At 45.4% G+C, this 11,756-nt stretch overlaps 1 protein-coding gene across 1 annotated transcript in view; it reads right to left on the bottom strand.

Moving 5' to 3' along the window:
* The window catches only part of dscamb (Down syndrome cell adhesion molecule b), a 155,412-nt gene that overhangs the window by 47,281 nt on the left and 96,375 nt on the right, over positions 1-11,756 (bottom strand). Inside the window, exons 4-8 of the mRNA XM_031572911.2 lie at positions 8,329-8,475; positions 7,392-7,670; positions 5,483-5,743; positions 3,464-3,760; positions 2,018-2,293 (exon numbers count right to left, since the gene is read on the bottom strand). Coding sequence (XP_031428771.1) covers positions 2,018-2,293; positions 3,464-3,760; positions 5,483-5,743; positions 7,392-7,670; positions 8,329-8,475 — 1,260 coding nt within the window. The remainder of the gene's footprint in view (positions 1-2,017; positions 2,294-3,463; positions 3,761-5,482; positions 5,744-7,391; positions 7,671-8,328; positions 8,476-11,756) is intronic.

Below are 11,756 nucleotides of genomic sequence, written 5' to 3'. Positions count from 1 at the left end.
ATATCTATATTATACTATCGTTACTATCATTACTAATCATTATATCTATATTATACTATCGTTACTATCATTACTGTCATTATATCTATATTATACTATCGTTACTATCATTACTAATCATTATATCTATATTATACTATCGTTACTATCTATATTATACTATCGTTACTATCATTACTAATCATTATATCTATATTATACTATCATTACTATCATTACTAGTCATTATATCTATATTATACTATCATTACTATCATTACTAGTCATTATATCTATATTATACTATCATTACTATCTATATTATACTATCGTTACTATCATTACTAATCATTATATCTATTTACTATCATTACTATCATTACTAGTCATTATATCTATATTATACTATCGTTACTATCATTACTAGTCATTATATCTATATTATACTATCGTTACTATCTATATTATACTATCGTTACTATCATAATATCATGTTCCTCTGTCTATTTCTAACTGCTCCCTGGCTTCTCAGTCTTGTTAAATTAGTGTGTATCACAGACAAAAAGCCCTTCAGTCTTGTCACACCCTAACTCGAACCGTGACACCCCTAGACACATTTCTGTGAATAACGTAAAGAGAAAAAAAACATCTATCAACCTGTTTCAACATTCCAGTTAACGTTTCCTAAAATGCTTCAACACTTGGTCAAAATGTGTCTTCCCGTTCCCCAGTGCTTCTTAAGCACTGATTACTGTATCCTGTTTAGCCTCTAAACGTACACTTCTGACACCCTAGTGGCCAGAAGTCCTTCATAGCCAGTGCCTTTTTACAGACACGTGCTCTCAGGAGCCAATAGAACACAACAACGGCCATCATCAATGACCAGACCGAGGGACCATCACCACCCCCACTCCCCCCTAAAAAACCCACCGCACCCTCTCCAAAAAAACCACGGCACCCTCTCCAAAAAAACACGGCAACCTCTCCAAAAAAAACACGGCACACTCTCCAAAAAATAGGAAGGTAGACGAGGGTGATCAGTGCTGGCTCTCTGTTGGCCGCATCTCTGTGCGGTGGGGTGGGGTGGTGTGGGGTGGTGTGGGGTGGCATGGCGTCGGGTGGTGAGGGGCGGGGGGTTGATTGCGGACACGTCACCTTCAGAGGAGCCGGCAGTGCGCCTCACATCACGAGAGAGAGAGAGAGAGAGAGAGAGAGAGAGAGAGAGCTAATGAGCTGAGAAGCCAAGCAAGCAGAAAAAAGACAACGCCGAAAAAAAGAAAGAAAGAAAAAAAAAAGAAGAAAAAAGACGGGGTGATTTCCTCTTCAGTGGAAGGCAGATTCAGCATAATGGTTCCTCCAGAGACCCCCCCCCCCCCCCCACACACACACACACACACACACACACACACACACACTTCAACACCCCGCCCCCCCACCCCAAAGACAGCAAGAACAGCCAACCAGCCAGCTAGTCAGGCAGTGGTGTCTGAGAATCAATGAGTTAAAATAACGTTGAAATAAAGCAGCACTTCAGTGCTTATTTAATTCACAACAAAGTAGGGCTAATGGACCCAGGGGGGTTCCAAGGGGGGTTCCAGGCGGCCGCGCCAGTTCAGCAAATTAGCCAACTCAATTGCACAGAAGGAGTTTCACATCAGCACCGCTCTTTACACTTACACACACACTTACACACACACTTACACACACACACTTACACACACACACGTGCGTGCGAACATTCGTGTGAGTGAGCACACACACTCCCATGAGCACACACTCATGAGCGCACACTCTTGGCTAATGCACAGGGATACAGTATGCTCATATAGTATGCATGTGTGGATGCATAGACACACACACACACACACACACACACACACACACACACACACACCCATCTGTTCAAATCTGTGCACATATGTATATCATATGCATATGCACACCTGCACATTTCAATCTACCATGTGCATAGAGACACATTCACACACACACACACACACACACACACACACTCACACACACACACACACACACAGACCTTTGACGGTGACATGTAGGCTCTTGCTGATCTCAAGGTCTGGGTGCACCTGGACACGGCAGGTGTACTCTCCCTCGTCTGCGCTCTTCTGCACGTTGGATAGCTTGAGCGTGCCGTTGTTCTCGAAGGCGCGCTGGCGGTGGTTGAAGGGCAAAAGGTCAGAGTTCTTGAACCACTTTATAGAGTAGTACGGGTAGCCCACCACTCGACAGTGGATGTAGGCGTCCCGCCCGGCAATGGCTGTTAGATTCTTCATGTCCCGGATGTTGGCTGGCCCTGAAAGACAGAGAAAGACAGGTAGATAGATAGATAGACAGGTAGATAAGATAGGATGAGTGATGAGTATGACACGATGAGGAGCAGGTAGACAGAAAGAAAAAAAGAAAGAAAGAAAGAAAGAAAGAAGGAAAGAAAGAAGGAAAGAAATAAAGAGAGAATGAGAGAGCGAGAGAAAGACATAAGTAAAGAAGTAAAGAAAGAAGGAAAGAGAGAATGATAGAGCGAGAGAAAGACATAAGTAAAGAAAGAAAGAAAGAGAGAATGAGAGAGCGAGAGAAAGCGATAAAGGGAGAAGGACAGAAATGATCTGAGAGATGAGAGAATGAGATGATGCTGCATTGCTGGACTTGGACCAGAAGCCAGAAGAAGAACTCCAGGTGAAGAACTTTAGTCATGGCATTAGAAGCGTAACCTTGGTTACCATTTAGTGGCCCAGTGGTCTGGCTGAAGATTGAACAAAGTTCAAAGTAAACTGCACAAGACAAGCTGAATGATGCACCCTTTAAGCAGGTCATAAATACAGACATGTCAGGATCTTTGTCATTGTTAGCTACGCTAAGTATATCCTACTGCTGCAGTGACTGGAGACTGGACTTCCTTACTGCGCCATAGACTAGTTTTATTTGGACTTAATCACTGCGCCATAGACTAGTTTTATTTGGACTTTATTATTGCGCCATAGACTAGTTTTATTTGGACTTCATTACTGCGCCATAGACTAGTTTTATTTGGCAGAGAAGAGTCCAAAACTGAAAGGCAAAATAAATCCACTGGTAAACAGCATGCTTTGAAGGGATGATTAAGGCCTGTTTGTTAGGACTCATAATGTACCTTTTCCATGACTAGAATGGGCCTCTGATCTTTGTGAGACCCTCAAAAATCCAGGTTTTCTTCATTACTTGAGGATGTCAGTTGCTTTGCGATACCTATTGTATCATTTCGGTTTGGCAACATTTTGGAGAGCTCAAAATATCCTGGATCGAAGGATCGATTTGCAATCCCTCTAAACCATCAATCAACTAACAACGCAGACACAGCTTCCCTTAACCGTCCCTCCAAATCAACAAACAGTTCAGCAACAAACAATCAAACAAAGTGTGTTTTTCTTTTGGGGTGTGCGTGCGGCTGTGTGTATTTTTGTTTTGGAAGAGCTGAGCTGACAAGCACCTCTTACGTTTATTCGAGCCTGGTAGGAGACTACGCCGGCCGAATTGTTGCAGGAGCAGCGGTAGATGCCACTGTCGTTGACCTTGGAGTGCGAGATGTTCAGGTAACTCAGCATGTGGCCCTCTGGTGTCACCGTCTGTCCCATGCGGTAGTGGCCCGGGTCCCCGACGTGCTCCTCGTCCAGCGTCCAGGTGACGGCAGGCCGCGGCGTCCCCTTCACGTTGCACACCAGCGACACGGGTTCGTTCAGGTTCACCATCCTCTCACTGAAGGCCGACAGGATCTTCGGTGTGCCGTCTGGAGAGGTGAGTGAAGAGCAGAGATGGAGAGGGAAGGAGAGAGGAGGAGGGAGAAAGAGAGAGAAAGGGATAGAGGAGAGAGAGGGAGAGAGAGAGGAGAGAGAGAGAAGGAGAGAGGAGAGGGAAAGAGGGAGAATGGGAGAGAGGGAGAGAGAGAGATAGAGAGAGGGAGGGAGAGAGAGAGGGAAAGAGGGAGAATTCAGAGAGAGGGAGAGAGAGAGAGGGAGAGAGAGGGAGGGAGAGAGAGAGGGAGTTGAGGGGAAAGGAGTGAGGAGGTAAAATGGTAAAATGAACAAACAGATTATTGGAAAAGGAACAAATCAAACACAACATTCACACAACATTCACACAACATTCGCTCAACATTCACACAACATTCACCTGCCCCCATAGACGTGTTGATTTTGTCTCATAATGCACACTCAAACGAATTTGTGTCAAATAAGAGTTTGACAGGGTTCCAAATGTAGTGAAAGTGACACTACCATCACAACTATTTCTTTCCAGAAATACCAAACCCAGAGGACGCCACGCCGCAGTGCCAATCAGACATGAAGCCTGATGCACACACACACACACACACACACACACACACACACACACACACACACACACACACACACACACACACACACGTGTCAGCCGCTCTCTCTTTCTCCTCCATCTTCTTTTTCCTGTTCTTTCTCTTTTTCCTGTTCTTTTTCTCTCTTTTATCCTGTGTTCTTCAAGGGCACTTAGTGAGATGAGGGGCTGCAGATGGCGTATGGAGGCCTTTGAAATCTTGGCCCTCTGTGGTTCTCTGATAACCCTGGGTTGCTCAACATCATTATAGATTATCAATATCCTCTTTATACAGTTCCGTGGCCACAGGAGGCAGTTGCCCTGGCAACCGGGTGCAGGTAAGCAGTCTCCGGCCAGCTGAGGAAATCCAATAATGGCGTCTGTGCTGCTGCAGCTCCTCAACAGGTTTATTATCACGCCGGGCACACATCTTACAGAAGCACGTGAACGTTCACACACACCCGAACACAGAGAGCTCACAACCACATACGCGCACATCACACAGAGGCACGTGAACATTCACACACACACACACACACACACACACACACACACACACACACACACACAAACAAATACATACACACACACACACCAACACAGAGAGCTCACAATCACATAGACATGCAGACTCTCACATACACACACAATGTGCAGATAGCACATATATAGAAAACACACATACGTACCACACACATTCATATACAGAAGATACACACACTGTACAAAGCACCGGTCACACACATACATGTGTACACACATAAATACATAGATGTGCCCAGATATACAATACATCCTCATAAACCCCTAGTGAAAAATCCATAGTGAAATACATAAACACCATTTGAATCATTTAGGTCCGCAGTTTGAGAGTACAAAATAATAGGCCCAGCATTTGGTAGATAAATATAATCTAGTACAGCAAATAAACCAGTTTATCCCCAGTAGATGGAACTGAAAATACTGATTACTTTTCATTCTGATTGTAGTGAACATTTCAAATCAAATATTAGCCAGTGATCTTAGCTAAGATTTAAAAATGTCTGCCTACCTATCTATGTGCACCTCCAGACATCCAAACGAATCGTGTTCATTAAATTGGTGCCAAACACACAAGTACTCCAGAGAGGTCACCTATCTTATGGTTCAAGCTGCCTACCTTCCAAGATGACCTGTGCAAAGTCCTGGGCTGACATCTTCCCCCTCCGGGCGAAACACTGGTACACCCCTCCGTCGCTCTTCACCATGCCGTCCATCACGAGGTTCTCCTGGCTGATTCTCTTATCGCGGTAGACCATCTCGCCGTTGCGGTACCAGGAGAGGTCGTACTTCTCCGAGCCGGTGACCATGCAGGACAGGGACACCTGGCTGCCCACGCTGCTCTTGAGAGTGTGAGGGCTCACCACCACCTTCAGGGGTTCTGCACAGGCCAGCAGACAGGACGGAGGAGACGGAGGAAGAGACGGAGGAGATGAAGGAAAGATGGAGGAGATGGAGGAGACGGAGGAGGAAAAGATGGAGGAGGAAGAGATGGAGGAGGAGGAGATGGAGGAGGAAGAGATGGAGGAGGAAGAGATGGAGGAGGAGGAGATGGAGGAGGAGGAGGAGATGGAGGAGGAAGAGGAGGAGGAAGAGATGGAGGAGGAGGAGATGGAGGAGGAAAAGGAAGTCAAGTCAAGATATATTTCAACAAGTGGATATTTTTTGCATTTGCAATGTGATTGGATACTTTGGACCTCCTGCCCGGTTTAGAGCCTAACAAAACTGATCGTTGCGAATGCCTGAAACTAGATGCTAGACTACCTAACTTAGATGACCAGTTCACCCAGATCGACTGTCCCGGGTTGCTAGCCTAACACTAGCGGCAATCTGCTGCCAAACTGTGGCAAAAGATACAAAATGCACCGCTTCTGACACTACCACAGGTCACCATGATCAAGTCTCTTTGGATAAAAGCGTCTGCTAAATGACTAAATGGGATATCAGTGTGAACAAGGTGACCTGGAATCGAGGGCCATGTATGGGTTAGGGGTCAAGACTGGATTAAGGTTCTTGTGTAGGTCTAGGAACTCATCTGGGGTCAAGGCTAAAACTGACTTAATTACCATCGCTGCAAAGAGCTAGTAGAGGCTTCCTAGAATGGCTACTATTAGCAGTAATGTCACTAAATTCAGATGCACGTTCAATCAGTCACTCAATGGATCAGCAGGGATATTTTCAGACGACTTATGTCCTGAACTGTTGGAAATCCACTGACAGGGTTTAGCAGCTTGAACCCTTATCAATTACTTTGACATCAATTCACTGCATGGATAAGATAAGACTGTAGACAGGTGCTGGTGCCAGAAGGATGAGGATGTTCTACAGTGAAGTTCACTTATGTCAGGGCAGGTCGGGAAATGTCAGGGCAAGTCCACTAATGTCAAGGCAGGTAGCCATAGGTACTTCATTCATCCAGGAGTTTTCCCATGTGTTCACACTGACATATTGTATGTAAGATTCAGTGTTCATCCTAACATGGCAACATGATCGAATAATGCATTTTGAAAAAACTTTAGAAGTTTGCTGGTAGAAGTATGTGCACCCTAGTTATCTAAGAGATAATCTTCAGCTAGAACCTGATTCCAGAATAGATCAGAGCGAATTCTAGAGTCAAACACTAACTTGGTGTGTTCCAAACCCTGAAGAGGGCATTGTTGGGTCATGACAGGGTTCTTTGGAAAGACACTTACTTCTCTGAACATTTCTGCTTACAGAACATTTATCTCTGAACATTTATCTTTCTCTGAACCATTCTGAAATGCTTTAGGCTATAGCATATACAAAAACATTTACATCAATCAACGTTTGCCAAAGCTCTACGATGCTTACAGAGAACTTTAAAAACCTTCAAATTAACCTTCATTTGGAAGCCACCATAGCCCCCAGCCTGTAGCTGACTATGAGTTTCACACCATCAACGCATTACCCCTTAGCATCAATGAACCAATGGCATTTACACTATCATTGGACCATAAGCTATCAGCAATTAGCATCGTAGCTAAAAAAAGTGAAGCATTTTGACTTACGCTTGACCAGCAGCTGTCCCACCATGGCAGCGCTGCCCAGGGAGTTAAACACCTCACACGCATAGCTGCCGGCATCGCTGGGCCTCACGTTCTCGATTAGTAGTCCCGTGCTGACCTGGCGGAACCGGCTGTCCCGTTCTAAGGGGCTGCTGTCCTTCGCCCAGCGGTATTTGGGGGCCGGGTACCCCGTCGCCTTGCAGGGCAGTTCCACCCGGTGGGACACCATGACTTCTCTCCGGTCAAAGCCATCCAGGATAGTGGGCTCTGAGTTGGTGGGCTCTGGGGGTGGGGAGATGGCAACAGGACATAGGGGCAGCCCAGGTTATCAGCGGCATCGCATCAGGGGACATAACAGTGTTAATTAGGCACACAGACAGATAATCCCCCAAGGAAATGGGTTTCGGGATTGTAGTATAGAACTAGAAATCTCCAGAGAGCAACAGTGTCAACATGATCACTACGAAAGTGATATGATAAGAAAATAAATCTGGTAAACACTGGGCAACCTCTATAAGGAGGATCTGTAGTATGGATTCATCAGGTGTTTATATATTGATACGTATACATTAAATATCATATTACATATTAAACCTAACCTAAACCGGACCCAAATCATACCTGAAATACATACCTTGCAAGAGCATGTCCAAATATAAAACGTACACAGTGCTTATCAGCTAAGTATTAAGTGCATGGTCCCTTATATAATCTAGTGCCCACAAGTCTAAGTCTAAATGTGCCCAGGTTAACCTTTCAGCAACATGCACCAGTCTACTAAGAGCACCAAGTATTTAGTGGTAAACAGATCGGAAAGAAGACTATGCGGAAGGTCTGCAAAAAATGGCTGGTGTTGAACAACACAGAGACACACACGGACCCTAAACAGCAAGAGACTGGTGACATAAAGGCCTAAGGTGTCTAAGGTGCGGATCCACACCTGTTACTGTGAGACGCGCGCTGTTGCTCTGCCTGGTCTCGCCCGTGTAGCGATGCCGCGTCAAACAGCGGTAGTTCCAGTTCCCATCGTCCGTCACCACGTCCAGGATATACAACGCTCCCGAGGATGTGATGTGAAATCTGGGATCTTTGGAGAGAAAGAGAGAGAGAGCGAGAGAGAGAGAGAGAGAGAGAGAGAGAGAGAGGGAGAGAGAGAGAGAGAGAGAGAGAGAGAGAGCAAGAGAGAGAGAGAGAGAGAGAGAAAGAGAGAGAAGGAATGCAGGGGCACAGGCAGAGGAAGAGTGAATGAGAGAGAGAGAGAGAGAGAGAGAGAGAGAGTGAGAGAGAGAGAGAGAGAGAGAGAGAGAGAGAAAGAGAGAGAAGGAATGCAGGGACACAGGCAGAGGAAGAGTGAATGAGAGAGAGAGAGAGAGAGAGAGAGCGAGAGAGAGAGCGAGAGAGAGAGAGAGAGAGAGAGAGAGAGAGAGAGAGAGAAAGGAATAGAGGGACACAGGCAGAGGAAGAGTGAATGAGAGAGAGAGAGGCAGGTAGAGGGTAAAGTGACAGACAGGAGTAGAAAGGGAAAGAGAGAGATAGAGAGAGGAAAAGAGAGTTGGGTATTTGATCCAGAAGCAGGAGAAAGAGAGGGAGAGAGAGAGAGAAACAAAAAAGAGAAAACGAGTTAAACGATAACATTCACGCACATCATAAACATTCCCTCTGACTAGGCATCATCATTAGGGAGCGAGTGCAGTGGGGACCAGCTCTGTGTGCAGCTCTGTGACTCCACTCTCTGTTTTTCGCAATGGCAGCCAATTACTCTGCATGCTTCCAGCGCTTCGGCACGCCGCGGCGCGCTACGGCACGGCTTCCCTCCGCCAGATGTGCTCCTGCCTCTGGCAACCCGCTATGATGGGGGAGACAACCACGACAACGGGGCCCCTTTGATATACCCACCACCCTCCACCCTCCACCCCTACCCCTTGCAAACATCACCGGGTGATCAAACCCTCTCGTTTCGGGGCGTCACTTGAAGTTCACCCCTTGCCGCGGTGTTATGTTAATTCGGGGACAGGATCAAACCCGCAGTGCCGTACTGGATTGTCAGCTCCCATCTAGGAGGAGCACAGAGTTTTTCTTTTCAACACCTGCGTTAGCACACTAATGCATTAGCTTCCAGGAGGGAGGACGGGTGTCGGATCTGATTGAGGAGAAAAAAAAGCGAGTCTGTGAGCAGCTGTCTCTGCCATGTGCTTCTGTGTCCGTAAGGCACACAGAGGCAACTCAGCTGGGGAAACCTCCCTCCGCGTCTTCAGGGAACTCGCAACTCACAATCAGGTGGAGGCAACTCTCAATTAAGGATGAGATGAGGACTGGATAACTTGAGACTGGTATTGGACATAGTACATAGCAACTCATTCAAGTCTGTTGAATTTGGAATTTGGAAAAATCCATACTGGCCTTGATTGATTGAGGAATGCCCATGTTAATAAGTTGGTTTGGCACAGTCTGCCAAAGGTTATCCCAGGGTATCCCTAGATTGTAGGCCTTTATCTTAAAGCGAGGCAGGAGGTCGTCCTTTAGAATGTGGCTGACTAGAATCATAATAGTAAGACCAACACAACTAACACAGAGAATATTCAAAATAACAAAATCATCATCATGTCATTGATAGTTGTAGTGCAAGGAAGCTTTTTGAAAAGGCAGTCATTCTTTAATTTTCTTTAATTCTCTCGGCTAAGCCATATCCTTCTTGCTTAATTGAGTGTAGTCTTTCATAATCATGTTTGATGACCACATGGGAACTGGGTATCAGAGAGGGATGTTTGTTTTTTGGTTTTATTTTGTTGTCTTTATGAGCCATCGGTGCAACAATGTACTTTGTGTATTCATGTTATTCAAAGTAATTCACTGATTAGTACTAATGTTAATATTCATTTGCAGTATCATTATTTTATAACTACATGCTGTGGCCAGATTCGTTTAGGGTTAGGGATAGGGTTTGCTATTTTTTAGCAATGGGTACTTACTGATAATTGACATGGTCAGACACACACTGGACTAAAGGTTCCTTAAATAGAAGTGGGTGATTTTCCATTTCATTTCCATTTATCCATTTAGCAGACGCTTTTATCCAAAGCGACTTACAAGGATGTATACACATTTTTACATTTACACTGATGGCACACTGCACATCACGAGCAATTAGGGGTTCAGTGTCTTGCTCAAGGACGCTTCGACAGGGAATCGAACTAGCAACCTTCTGATTACTAAACGACTTCTCTACCACTGTACCACTACCTCATGTGCTTTGTTCATTTTTGAAAAGAGAGAAACGTCTATACTACAAACAAACTAAAGATCTGGAGGAAAAAAAAATAAAGAGAGACAACAACACGAGCACCAAACAAATGCTGTGCAATATGGTGCGACGCTGGCTAGGGTTCCATTCAGATCCGAAGCAATAGAGGAGAGCCAGTTGAGTGGCTAATCGGCAAAATGGGCATGCTTAATATTTAATGTTGATACATATAAACTGACAAATTGACCTTGTGGCATAAACGGGAGGAAGAGAGAAAAATATAGAGAGAGAGAGAGAGGGGGGGGGGGGGGAAGGAGAGAGAGAGAGAGAGAGAGGGAGAGAGAGAGATAGAGGGAGAGGGAGAGAGGAGAAGAGTCTGCGGTTATTGTAAGCGTTGACCTAGTTAGAGTCCAGGATTTTATATCCTGCAGGGGTTTCAGCTTCTGGTTCAGATGCAGTTGTGCTAGACAGGCAACCAGCAAAGGAACTGGGGGATGTGCGTGTGTGCGTGTGTGCGTGTGTGTGTGTGTGTGTGTGTGTGTGTGTGTGTGTGTGTGTGTGTGTGTGTGTGTGTGTGTGTGTGTGTGTGTGTATGCATGCTAGGAGGGGTTGGGTAGTTCAAATGAAACCTTTGAAAAGAGCATGCCACGCTGCAGAAGAGCATATAATAGCATGAACACACTGAATAAATCAGAGATGTTTCAGCTCTTTCATTAGATCGTAAATCAGAAGTGTTTCAGCTCTTTCATTAGATCGCACAGCTTACGTCTCTTCTCACCACATGTGGCGTGCAGAGGATGCACAAAAAGATATATTTGTTCACAAACAAGAACATTACTTTTACAGTTTACATTTGCACTGACATTGTGACACAAAATATTATCATACATCAGACAATTGTCTTTTTAGGCAATCAACTGATTATTTTATTAAGAGACTGCCTGCTTTTTGTTCATGGGAGCTATTCCAGTGAGAGAGATAGAGAGAGAGAGAGAGAGAGAGAGAGAGAGAGAGAGCAGGCTAGCCCTCCATCACTGGAGCAGTCAGACAGACAACACAATGGATTCCATATTACTGCTTTTATCTCCTCTCCCTCGCTCACACCAAGCCCACCCCCCCCCCCCCCA

Source organism: Clupea harengus, chromosome 9, assembly GCF_900700415.2.
Source record: "Clupea harengus chromosome 9, Ch_v2.0.2, whole genome shotgun sequence".
NCBI lineage: Eukaryota > Metazoa > Chordata > Actinopteri > Clupeiformes > Clupeidae > Clupea > Clupea harengus.
Note: the sequence above shows the minus strand (reverse complement) of the source record. Positions and strands in the feature narration are given on the sequence as shown.